The sequence below is a fragment of the Balaenoptera acutorostrata genome, chromosome 1 (assembly GCF_949987535.1).
Source record: "Balaenoptera acutorostrata chromosome 1, mBalAcu1.1, whole genome shotgun sequence".
Lineage (NCBI taxonomy): Eukaryota > Metazoa > Chordata > Mammalia > Artiodactyla > Balaenopteridae > Balaenoptera > Balaenoptera acutorostrata.
In genome coordinates, this window is record NC_080064.1 from 4451261 (window position 1) to 4463278 (window position 12018).

At 56.3% G+C, this 12018-nt stretch overlaps 1 protein-coding gene across 5 annotated transcripts in view; it reads left to right on the forward strand.

The window, feature by feature from the left end:
- The window catches only part of KCNAB2 (potassium voltage-gated channel subfamily A regulatory beta subunit 2), a 97045-nt gene that overhangs the window by 74083 nt on the left and 10944 nt on the right, over window positions 1-12018 (forward strand). For 3 of the 5 annotated variants that reach the window (XM_057556931.1, XM_057556939.1, XM_007166209.2), the window contains 5 exons: window positions 4268-4347; window positions 6745-6789; window positions 8485-8529; window positions 9351-9394; window positions 10398-10484. In XM_057556931.1, the coding sequence (XP_057412914.1) occupies window positions 4268-4347; window positions 6745-6789; window positions 8485-8529; window positions 9351-9394; window positions 10398-10484 (301 nt within the window). The other 2 variants (XM_057556956.1, XM_057556945.1) reach the window with 2 other exon arrangements.

The following is a 12018-nucleotide window of genomic DNA, read 5'->3' on the forward strand; positions in this document are numbered from 1 at the left end:
TAACTGAAAAGCCACCAAATAGAAGCTCCATTACATAACGCAGGATGCACCCACAGAGCAGAAGTCTTTAGAAGTCATGTTTTGATGACTGACAAGGGGACAGAACCATGATGAGAGGGCACGGAAAACAGCAGAGACAGCCATGTGTATGTCAGAGTTGCAGTGTTGCAGGGAAAAAGCATATAGTCACATAGAAAAACCTGGAAGATGAATTACACCCAAATCATAGCAGTCCAAAAATCAGAAATCAGCCCTGAAAATTCCCAGATTCCCCCATTCTCTTTCTGTCCATAGTCACCCAGGCACTGTCCTGGGTGTACTTAGGATTGTGTTCACGTCTTTCTTTCTTCCTCCATTCAGCTCATGCCGGCTGAGCACCTGCCGAGCTCCAGGTCCCTGCCCTCGGGCTGCTCTCTGTCTGGAGAGGGGGACAGATCACAGATCATAAGCACATCTTATCTCCGAGGGTTAAACATACGATGGAGAGTGCATTCCTTTCCTGTGGCTGTTATAACAAATTACCACCAGCTGTGTGCTTTAGAACAACAGACATTTATTCTCTCACGGTTCTCGAGGCCAGATGTCCAAAATCAGTATCACTGGGCTGCAATTAAGGTGTCAGCAGGGCCGCGCTTCTGGTGGAGGCTCCAGGGGAGGGTCCTTCCTGCCTCTTCCAGTGTCTGGGGGCTGCCTGCAGTCCTCGGCTCGTGGCCGCATCACCCCAGCCTCTGCCTCTGTGGTCACGTCCCTTTCCCCTGTCAGTGTCAAATCTCCCACCGCCTCCGTCTTGTAAGGACACCTGTGGTGGCATTTAGGGCCCACTTAGCTCATCCAGGAGAATCTCTCTTAATTTAATCAAATCTGCAAAGTCCCTTTTTCTACCTAAGGTAACATTCACAGGTTCCAGGGACCTGATATCTTTGGGGAACCACTATTTAGTCAACCACAGAGAACAGGAAAACAGAGAAAGAAGGACTGGGGTGTTGGCTCCTGGTTTGCACAGGACGATCCAGGAAGGAGGGGGTGAGGGAATGAGCCACCTGGTGATCCAGAGAAAGAGCGTTCCAGCCCAAGGGGACAGGTGTGTGCCCACCTGCGTGAGGCCATGGCGAGAGGGGTGTCAAGAGATGGGGTCAGAGGTGAGGGAGCAGATCTGGTGGGGACTTTGGCTTTGACCCTTCGTGGCATGGAAGCCACTGGAGGATTTTAGCAAAGAGGAAGGTTGCCCTGACTTAGGTCTCACTAGGCTCAGTCTGGTTGCTGCACTGAGTATGGCCGGTGGAGGTGCCTCTCAAACTGTAACGTGTGCACGAGTCCCTGGAGATCTGCTGGAAATGCAGATTCTGATGAGGCAGGTCTGGGGCGGAGCCTGGGATTCTGCATCTCTGACACTGATGCTGCTGGTCTGTGGACCACAGTTTGCCTAGCAGGGGTGGCAGGGGCACAGACAGAGGCAGAGAGAGTTAGGGGGCTACCGCAAAAACTCAGCTGAGGGATGCTCCAGTTTGGACCAGATGGGCCCGGTTGGAGGTAGGCAGGAGCGGTCAGATTCCAGATCCGTTTGCAAGCGGGAGCTGATAGGACTGGCTAAAGGTTTTGATGCTGGATTGAGAGAAAGCCAAGTGGAGGGTGGCCAGGTGTTTGACCTGAGCACAGGACGGGCAAGACCACAGGTGCGGCAGGTACAGCAGGCTGCGCTCCTCAGCACACACCAGCCCTACTGCCTGCAACGGCCCCTGCTCCACCTGCCCTCCTCCTGCCTGCCTGACAAACTCCTAACCACCCTTCAAAACCCAGCCCCGTAAATTCTGCCACATTACACCACGGATGAAGCTTGAGGGCATCTAAGTGAAATAAGTAAGCCAGTCACAGAAGGACAAAGACTGTATGATTCCACCCATGTGAGGTACTTAGAGGAGTCAAAATCATAGAGAGTGAAAGTAGGAGGGTGGGGGCCAGGGGCTGGGGGAGGGGATGGGGAGCTAGTGTTTAATGGGGACGGAATTTCAGTTTGGGACGATGAAAAAGTTCTGGAGATGGACAGTGGGGATGGTTGCACAGCAGTGTGAATCTACTTAATGCCATTGAAGTGTACACTTAAAAATGGTTAGACGACTCCCCTGGCGGTCCAGCGATTGACGCTGGGCACTTCCACTGCAGGGGGCACGCGTTCCATCCCTGGTCAGCGAACTAAGATGCTGCGTGGCACAGAAAAAAAAAAAAAAATGGTTAAAATGGTAAATTTTATGTATATTTTACCCTGATTTTTAAAAAAATTTTTTAAAGGAATGAAGAAGATCTCCACGAACTGATATGGGTCTATTTCCAGGATGTATTGTAAGTGAAAAAAGCAAAATGCAAAAGAATACCTACAGTGTGGTACCCTCCCTGTGAGCACGATGGGGACACAAGAAAATATGTGTGTGTCTGAAATATGAAAATAAAAGCCCTGGCCCTGGGTCACCTCGCTCAGAACCCTCCCAGGAGACAGCGTGCACGCCTAAACCATCTGTGTAACCTGCGGGGCCCAGCACATGGTCCTCTCCTGGGCAGAGCTCCGGCAGCCTGGTGGGACACATCCCGGAAAAGTAAGGATGAAGGCGGGATAACCAGGGAAGGAGCCTGGTGTGCCTGGAGCTCTGGAGGCAAAGAAAGGAGGAGGAGGAGGGAGGAAGGGCTCCGAGGAGGATGCAGGGGTGCTTCGGCTACTTGTTACACTTGAGCCAGAGGAAGGAGGAGAGGAGCCAGTCCGCCCTGCATATGGATCCAGAAAACTGCTCCGTCAATGAGCTTTCCTAGTCGGAAGACAGCAGCTGACTGATGGGGGTTAGCTTTGGCCTGTTCATCCTCTGAAACCTTTGGGGTTCATTGCCAACGTTTGAAAATCAGAACTTACCCCCCTCCCCGATATCCTGAATTTCTGGCTTCTCTTGAAAAATAAAAGGATTTGGACACATCTGGCAGTGTTTGGGCCCCCTTCCACCCCACTAACCCTCACCAGGCACCAGCCTCCCTCTCCTTACCTGCCTGGCCAGTGGGACTTCTGCGTTTGGTATTGGGAGAAGCTCATAGAAGCTGCACCTGGCTGGCTGGCCCTCTGTCGTGCAGTTTTTGAGAGTTAAGTAGTATTCACCGCACCCTGGGCTAGCTACTGGGAGGGAGGCTTGGGGCTCCGAGCTGAGCTTCGAGAAGTGGCTGGTGGGGGAGTTTGCATCTGTGACCCCTGCTCAGACGGACGCCTGCACCGTCCAGCGGGCCAGCAGAGTTCATTGTCCACTGCATCTTGGAGGAGGCTGTCAGTTGCAGGCAGCCTGCCTCGGATCCTCGCCCCGACTGCCCACCGGTTGCCATTCATCCACCCCGGTCCGCAAGGCACTGGAGAAGCAGGGCCAAGGCCAGAGGGCTAGCTGAGGATGGCAGTTTCTCCACCTGCAAACAGTAATTTCACCCTCATGCCGTTGCCGGGAAGAAATCAGAGGCATGCAGCACCACAGGCACATTCTAGCCACAGCTTTTGAAGAGGATTTATTCTGCCAAGATTTTTCACGCTCCTGTTGTGGGCTGTGTTAGTTTCCCAGGACGGCCGGAGCAAAGTCCCACAAACTGGGTGGCGTAAAACAACAGAAGTTTATTCTGTCGCAGTTCTGGAGGCCAGAAGTCCAAAATCAAGGTGTCCGCAGGGCCGCACTGCCTCCAGGGTTCTGAAGGAGTTCTGTTCCTGTCTCCCAGCTCTGCTGCTGGCTGGCAGTCCTTGGCATTCCTTGGATTGCAGGCTTATTACCCTAACCTTCGCCTCCATCTTCACATGGCCTCTTCCCTGTGTGTCTGTGTCTACTCTTATAAGGACACCACTCATGCTGGATGTAGGACTCACCCTAATGCATTATGACCTCATCTTAACTAATTACATCTGCAAAAACCCCATTGCCAAATAAGGTCACATTCCGAGGTTCTGGGTGGACATGAATCTGGGGGACATGATTCAACTCAGCACAGGTGCTAAGCCCTGAGATGACCTAATGGGTGGGGTCCCTGCTCACAAGAAATTCACATTCCAGAAGCTGTTTCTGCATTCATTCTGTCTTCTTTCTTCTCTATGGGTTTGTGACTGAGCTGCTTCCAAGCCTGTCCTGCGGCGGGGACAGGGCCGCCTGGGCACACGGGGGGTCTTCCCGGGCCACGAGGCTGTGCTCTGGAGCCTCCGGGCCCTCCCCCTGGGCTGGCAAGATGGTACCGCCTGTGAGCAGCCCCGGTTTTCTCGTTTCAGATGGCAGAGCAGCTAATGACCTTGGCCTACGACAATGGCATCAACCTCTTCGATACCGCAGAAGTCTACGCGGCGGGCAAGTACGTGCCTTTTCTCACGGGAAAAAGCGGTACCGGCCAAGCCCAGCTTCCCTGGGACGCGCCGGAGCTTCTTGCTCCCCAGAGGGTTTGCACCTCCCACTCTGCCTGCTTTTCTAAACTGCAAACGGCGTGGGGAGGTGGTGTTTTCACGGGGCCAGAATCACAGAACATTTGGTCACTTGCTAAACTCCCGTGTGTTCAAGCAGCAAGATGACCACAGCCCCTCTGGTGCCAAAGAGGCTGCGCTGGGCGAGAGCCGTGATTAAGCTGTAGTCCAGGGGGCTCTCCTGCCGCGCCCGCGAAGTGCAGGCAGCCCCACATGCCTGATATTTTCACATCTTAATGGTGCAATTAGGGCTGCAGGGAATGCAGGGCCTCTCAGGAGCTGGGGAGAGCAGGGTCTGCTGAGCTGAGCGCTGCAGGGAGCTGCTCTTCCCATTTTGGCAGTGAACTTTCCTACTCAATTATGTAAAAGCCCTCTTCAGCCAAGGCTGCTGGCTTCAGTTTTAAAGACTGGCTGTAATCAAATCATCCACTCGCCTGCATCGGGTTTCCAAAAGTCAGCTTTTGTTTGTGAAATCATTTGTTGGCTCTCTCTTTGTCCTCCCTCTGGCCCCCTGCTGCCTGGGGCGAGCCAAGTTCCCATCAGCTGGGCTGCTCAGCCTGGCCCACCGCCCGTGCACTGTGGCCGCAGGGCCAGCACCTGCCTCGCAGGCTCTGGGTTATTACCTGCGGCTCGCGATGGGGCCTAGGGTACCGAGAATCAGGACCCCAGCTGGGACTTTGCTCAAGTCCTGGTCTGATGATCTGACAGCCCCGAGGGCCTCCACTGGGACCCCCAAATCTCCTCCAGCCCCTGTCAGCAGCCCTCTGTCCTCCTGATGCCACAGCTCCCTCCCCACCCCTCCAAACCGGCAGCTGCTTTCCATCAGAGCGAAATGCTTTCCAGACAGATGAGCTAAGCCGAAGGGTCAGAGGTGGAAAAGCCCGATGCAGATGCCAAGCCCAGAGGCGTCCCCCCCCCATCCCGAGCACCCCAGCCTGTTCCCTGGCCCCGCGCCTGCCTCCGTTTCGCTGCCCAGGAGAGCGTGAGGAAGGCAGCTCCAGATGGCCCCGTGTCCAGGCCCAGCGCCCCCCTATCACGGCAGCTACACTGTCTGCGTCACTGTCTCCACTTCCCCCAGCTTAACTGGACAGCCGGGGCTGGCATGCCGGGGCCAGCACACTGAGTCCCTCTTGCTAACCAGAGTGCCAAGCGTCTGTCTTACTGAGTGCCCCTGCTTCTCATGCTTTGGGCACTTCCCGGAGAGCTGCAGGATTTCTGTGCCCCCGCTGGGCAGAGGCTTACCAAATTCATGGCCAGGAGAATTCACAGCCGAAAGCAACAGGCTTCGGGCGAGTCGTTGCCTACAGCTCCTGCAGCCCCAGGACCACTGCCTGCTCCCCTCTCTTCCTCCTTTCCTGATCTTTTGTGCCACCAACGAGGGACCCAGGAATAAAAGGAAGAGACCCAGGGCTGAGTGACTTTCTGTGCATCTTGACCACAAATGAAGAACATTCAGAATGTATGCTAAACAGCTCACAAATGAGAGCCCGTTATTTCTGAGTGGATGACTCAGGCGCTGTTATAATTGGAATGTAGCGCTGGGTATGCATGGTTCTCCGTCTGTTGTTTTTGCTCAGAAACATTTCGCCACAAGCAGAAAGTTCTTAAAAGTTAATCCAGCGCTGCAGTGCCAAGCGAGGCTGGAACGGTCCACGCGTGACCCCGGCTGGCCTGAGTTTGGTGCAGGGTCCGGAGGGACGCCAAGCAGAACAGACAGCGGTCAGCCTGGCATCTGTCTCTCTATTGTTCAGAAGCAAGAAACAAGAGGGACACACACACACACACACACACACACACACACACACACACACACACAAACGCACTCGGCTGGAAATTCAGCCCTGAGTACATGTTGATTGTCTCTGCAAACAGAGGATGCCCTTGGTGAATAATTTACCTTTTAAAAAAATACGTGTCTAGAAACTTCACCCATGTAACGTTGCCGAGCGTTTTCCCCGGTGAACTTCCGACGGACCAGGGCAACGGTCTGCTGCTGGTCTTGCCAAGCAGGACATTGCTCCTTCCTTCTCCACGGGAGCCGGAGCTGCCATTGCTGGGTCAAGTGGCACACGCCCACGGCCACCTCCACGGGGGAGTAACCCAGCTGCTCCCAGGCGCTCTCCTCGCTCTGGAATGAGCTTCCCGAGCCAAAGCGGGCACTGACAGCCCGGCTCCCTGGCCCCAGTGGCATTTTCACAGAGGGGACCCTGTGGCTGACTGTCAAGGTGGGGCGAGGTTTGGTGTTTCTGTTACGCTGTAATGAAGCCCCCATGTCTCGGTCTTCTTGGCAGGGCTGAAGTGGTGCTAGGAAACATCATCAAGAAGAAGGGATGGAGGTAATTACCGTGCTCTCTGTGCTCCATCCCCAGGGCGCACGCACACAGGGAAGAGGCTGGAGAAGGCTGGTGGGAGGGAAGAGGACCACCCTGGGGTCCTGGATGGGATGGGCAGGCCCCCCGGGCGAGGAGCCGGTGGCTGTTCCTTCCTGGTTTCCGGTGGAGCACCCAGGGTTGGCCTCATCACCCCTGTGCCACCAGCCAGGCTTTCTAAGGCCTGGCGGTTCCAGAATTTTTCTTGCTGGGAAGGTGAGAACGTCGCAGAATAGAGGCAGCCCCATGCTTCCTGCAGGGGGTGCGAGCATTCACACTGTGGGTGGCCACCCCGGGGAGCCAGGCCCTGCGCCATGGTGAGGGGGGGAGCTCCCCCCTCCCCCAGAAAGCTGGTCAGGAGCCTCGTGTCTGGTGTCAAGCAGAGTTCCCGCCCGCCCTCCTGGAGTCAGGCCAGGCTGAGCACTTGCCTGCATTTTGGGGTCCCTGAGGCCTGTGTGTCTTTATTTTCAGCAAAGTCAGAAGCAGTTAGAAGGCTGGGCCTCCCCCCTCCCCTCCCCTCCCCTCCCCTCCCCTCCCCTAGTGCACGAACTCAGAGTCTCCCCCAACCTCTGGGGCCTGGATGACTGACACCCCTCTTCCTGCCCCACCCATGTTGTTTCTTCTCGGCTCTAATTGATACCAAAATGTATCCCTGCTCACTTTGCAGTTAAAAGGAAACTGCGCCTGTTGGTGAGGGCCCTGATAACGTCTTAGGTGAACTCGGGAGGAGATAGATTCCGGTTAGGTCATCCCGCCTGCCCGCAGGCGACACTGGCGGCTGTGGGGCTCCTGGCTTTGGGGAGCTGTTTCCTGAGCAGTCCTCCCCCTACACCCCCCACTAGAGGAAAGCACAACCCCAGGGGACACTGTCACCCTCTTTTGGGAATGGTCAAGGTCAGATGTGGCCAGGAGGGGCCATCATGACCCCCGCCCACCTGTCCCTCCAAGGCAAAGTCACAAAGGTGTCAGCACTGCCTCTTGTGGATTTGCAGCGGGAGACCTGACTCTATATACCCTTTCCTCGGGCTTTCAGCCACCGAAGCCCGAACCCCGAGGAACATCACCTGCCTGCCTCTCGGGTCAGCCCCACCCTAGCCTGCCCCCGCCTCAGTGGCCCCCAGGCCGCTCCCCAAGGCTGCCCCACACACAGCTTTTCTGAAACAGTCTCAGCCAGTAGAGGAAGAACCAGACGGCGTGGTCCCTTGCCTCGCTCCCTCCTCACCGGAGCCCTCCATCCACCCTCCAGCCCCTACACTTGACCTCCTTGGAGTCCCCAGGCAGCAGCGGCCGCCTTCTATTCCCTGAGCCGTGTCCCCCCCCCCCCGAATGTCCCCCCTCCTCTGGGCTCCAGGCTCCATCACACTAGACTCCGTCTCCCTCCGGCCCCCGCTGCCCAACCCTAGTTCCATGGTTAGCTAGTTGCATCCACAGGTTAGTTACATCTGCGGGTTGTCTCCTGGCTCAATGGGGAGCCCCAGGCCCCTGGGCTCGGCACACCCCAAACATTGAACGGCAGAGAGGCGCCCCATTTCACGCCTTATGCTCCAGGATGAGAAGGGTTTAGGACCCCTGTGTAAGAGCTGAAGACAGTGGGGAAGGTGGGGGGAGGGAGGCCCCCAAGGGATCATGCCCAGTAACACCCCTCCTTCTCTTGTTCCGCAGACGATCCAGCCTCGTCATCACCACCAAGATCTTCTGGGGAGGAAAGTAGGTGCAGCGGGCAGACCATGCCCCTGGCCGGGGGCCAGGTCTGCAGAGACCCCTGATTTAGGAGGCCCCTGGGGGTGGGGAAGGGGTAGTTATCCTGGGGAAGCAGAGGCTGCATGGGGTCTGTCCTGGACCTCAGGAACCTCCTGGAGGACAGCACGTGGGCAGCACAGTTTCCTGTCTCCTGGTGCCGGAAGCAGGGGGCGGGCTGGCGTTTGTGCAGCCGTCTGTCCTGGCTCGTGCCGTCCCTATTGAGGGACGTCACGTTCCAGAAAAGCAGCTTTGTCTGAGTTGCCTTGTACTCAAACCTTGTTTCATTTTTATTTTTACTTTTGTGGGTTGGTTTGTTTCTGATGACAAAGGTAACATCCTAAAAATTTCTGGAAAACACAGAAAATTCATGAACTGTCCCAATCACTCCACCTTCCCTGGGCCACAGACCACTCCTGCCATCCTCCAGGGATCTGGCCCCATATTCTCTCTGGGGCTGGACAAAATGGGCTTCATAAGAATTAGAAATGGGATTCATTTTTAATTTTTAAAAAAATCCAAGCCAAAAAAGAAAAACATCCAAGCCAGACAGAAGGGCAAATTGAAAAGCAGAGGCCTCCATCCCCCGCTGTGGGCCCCACCTCCCCAGGGTGGCGGGCAGGCGGCCCAGCTCTGCCAGGTCATCTCCACAAGCAAATCCGCATAGCCTCGTGGTTTTATCCCCAAAGTGGAAGCAGACTACGAGTGGCATGAGCTGACCTACTTTTGCGTCATGAACATTTTCCCCCAAACCGCCTGCAATATCACACGTGCTGTCGCCTGTTTTTCAGAGCCGAGACGGAGAGGGGCCTTTCCAGGAAGCACATAATAGAAGGTGAGGGGGGCCCTGGCTCCACACGGCCCCCTAAACCCACGGCATCTTCCCGTGAATGCGAAAGTGAAGAAAGCACAGAGCCTCTCCCCCACCAATGCTACAGGCCCAGAGCCTGGGGACAGCCCGTGCTCTGGTTCACCCAGGCTCGCATGGGGTGGACACTCCGTGTCATGAGGGAGGGGACAGGGGTATGGGTGGGTGGTTCCCCTGGGGTAGGCAGTGTTGTCCCTGAGAAGACACAGACAGGCCTGGGTTTCAATCTAGGCTAGGCCCTGTGCCCACTGGGTGACCCTGAGCAAGGGACATCACTTCCCCAGGCCTCTGTGGCAGCATCTGTAAAATGGGCGTGGTAAGAATGCCCACATCTGGGGTTAGTGGAATCGGGAAGGACCCAGGTGAGGGTGCGTGTCAGACACAGCCTGGGCCTCAGCACACGGGAGCACTGGGGTCGAGGTGCCAGGATGTCTCACTTATCCTGATTTGTATTATCTCCGTGCCTCTTCTCCCCATGTTCACTGCCGTCAAGGTAATACAGTCACTCCACTGACAATCAAATGATTAGGAGGCCTTGCTGCCCGCCCTTCCCCGTCCCCCAGCCCGGCACTTCCGCTCTGCAGCTCTGTTCTGAGCCGCTGCGAAGTGCTCATGCGTTTCGGGCCCCACTGGCCTTCGGTGCCGTGGATGATCGACGCAGCTGTCCCCCGTGTCAGGTGGCCTGGCTCTCCCAGTTCCAGCCGGGCCGCTCTAGGAGGGGCCCCCTCCGTGCAGGCACAGAACACTGGGCCGTGGCCTCCACCCCGCCCCCTTTGGGGTGTACCTCCTCTTCTCTCAGGGCTGTTCTCCACCTTGGTGGCCCGTGCCCACAGATGCACCCCGCCGTCCACAGCTCCCGGTGCCAGGGGCCTCGTCCCTTTCATCTATTGCTCCCTGAGACGCACGCACGCACCAGGGCCCAGGAGTGTCTGTGAAGATGGTAACAGCCCTTCCCCACTCCTTCCCCCAGGTCTGAAAGCCTCCCTGGAGCGGCTGCAGTTGGAGTATGTGGACGTGGTGTTTGCCAACCGCCCGGACCCCAACACGCCCATGGAAGGTACGTTCTCCCCGGAAGCACTGACTGCCCGGGAGTCACGGCTCCAAAAAGAGCAGAAAGCTCTGCACCTGGGCCTCTGAGGGCACCACCGCAGGGCCCGCTGGGCACCCAGGCCTGGGGGTATGGAGGGTGGGGCCTTCCCCGTGTGGGAAGGGGCAGGGGGGCGGGCCCGAGCTCAGCCTCTGATCGACCCCTCACGTGCACCCCAGCACCTCCGGGCTGAGTCCCACCCTTGCTCTGGGTCCGCGCCCATCCTGGCTTTGAGCTGTGTGCAGTGTTAGCTAAAGTCACAGTATGATGACTCTTTGCAAGGGCTGCCTTCTTTTCCGTTCTTTCAGTCGTGGTCCACATTCTACTGGGAGGGTTTAGGGGACTTTTGCTCTGGGGAATGAACTGTTACTCAAGAGGAGAAAAAAAAGACGTGCAGTGCTTTGAAAAGCGGTTTTGGTTTCTCAGGCGCTTGTTTATTCTTTGACTCCTGCGATCTCAGCGTCCCCCCCACCCCCATCTCCTCCAACTTTCTGCTTCGGGCATCTTCTCATTTGTGCTTTGCTGCTTCAGGGACTTGGAAAATTCAGTTATGTTCAAGTTACTTTTTCTTCATTTGTTTGTATATATACCATGCACCCGTGCGTGTGTATATATACGTGTGTGTGTGTGTGCGTGTGTGTGTGGTTGGTTTTTTATCCAAACGAGTATTTTGCGAAAAGTGATTTGAGCCTCCGTCCCCGTGCCCTTTGTCAGACTGTGCCCCTCAGCGTTCCCACAGCTGTGAACTCTGGTCTCTTTCCATCTTTCTTTTATCACCAGGGGATCCATTTAGTTCCTCCAAGTCAAGGACATTCATCATAGAAGGTACACAGTACCCTCGGCCCGACAACTGACCTCTGTGTCCGAGCTGCATTTTATGAGACAGTGCTTTTATTTACACGACTCTCTTCCCCCGCCCCCATGACTAAACTTCTCCATAAAATGCACAAAGGAAAAATAAGTGCCTTATGGGAACACCTTGCAAGTGAAGAAAAGCAAAGCGGTGCAGAGCCCCGCCGTCCCCCTGGTCCACGCTGTCACCTCATTCCTCCCCTACTCCTGTGCATGCCTCCCCCTCCTCGCACTGCCTTGCATTGCCACGATCCGTGATCCGCGGGGCCTCCTCTTGACTTGGGGTTGCTGTGATCCGCACCAGAAACCTTGACCCCAGATGGTCTGGGAGAGGGCTGGGGAGACCAGGTGCCCACAGTAGCAAACACATCGGGGACCCCAGAACCTTGGCCCCCAGCAGGTTTTATCTTCTCCACGTTTGCTAAGCTCCCACCTCAACCAGAAGTGAAGGCACCAGCGACCAGCTGCCCTGCCCCCACCAGTCCCCTGGGCGGGCTGGGCCACCTGTCACTCTCACCCCATGCCATGCGGCCAGAGCTCACCATTGAAATGCAGTTGTTTTCCTCCTTGAAAAATACCTACATGAGCTGGGGAAACTCTGAGACCCGGGGCAGCCTCTGGCCATGCAGTGGTCTCTGCCCACCCCTAAGCC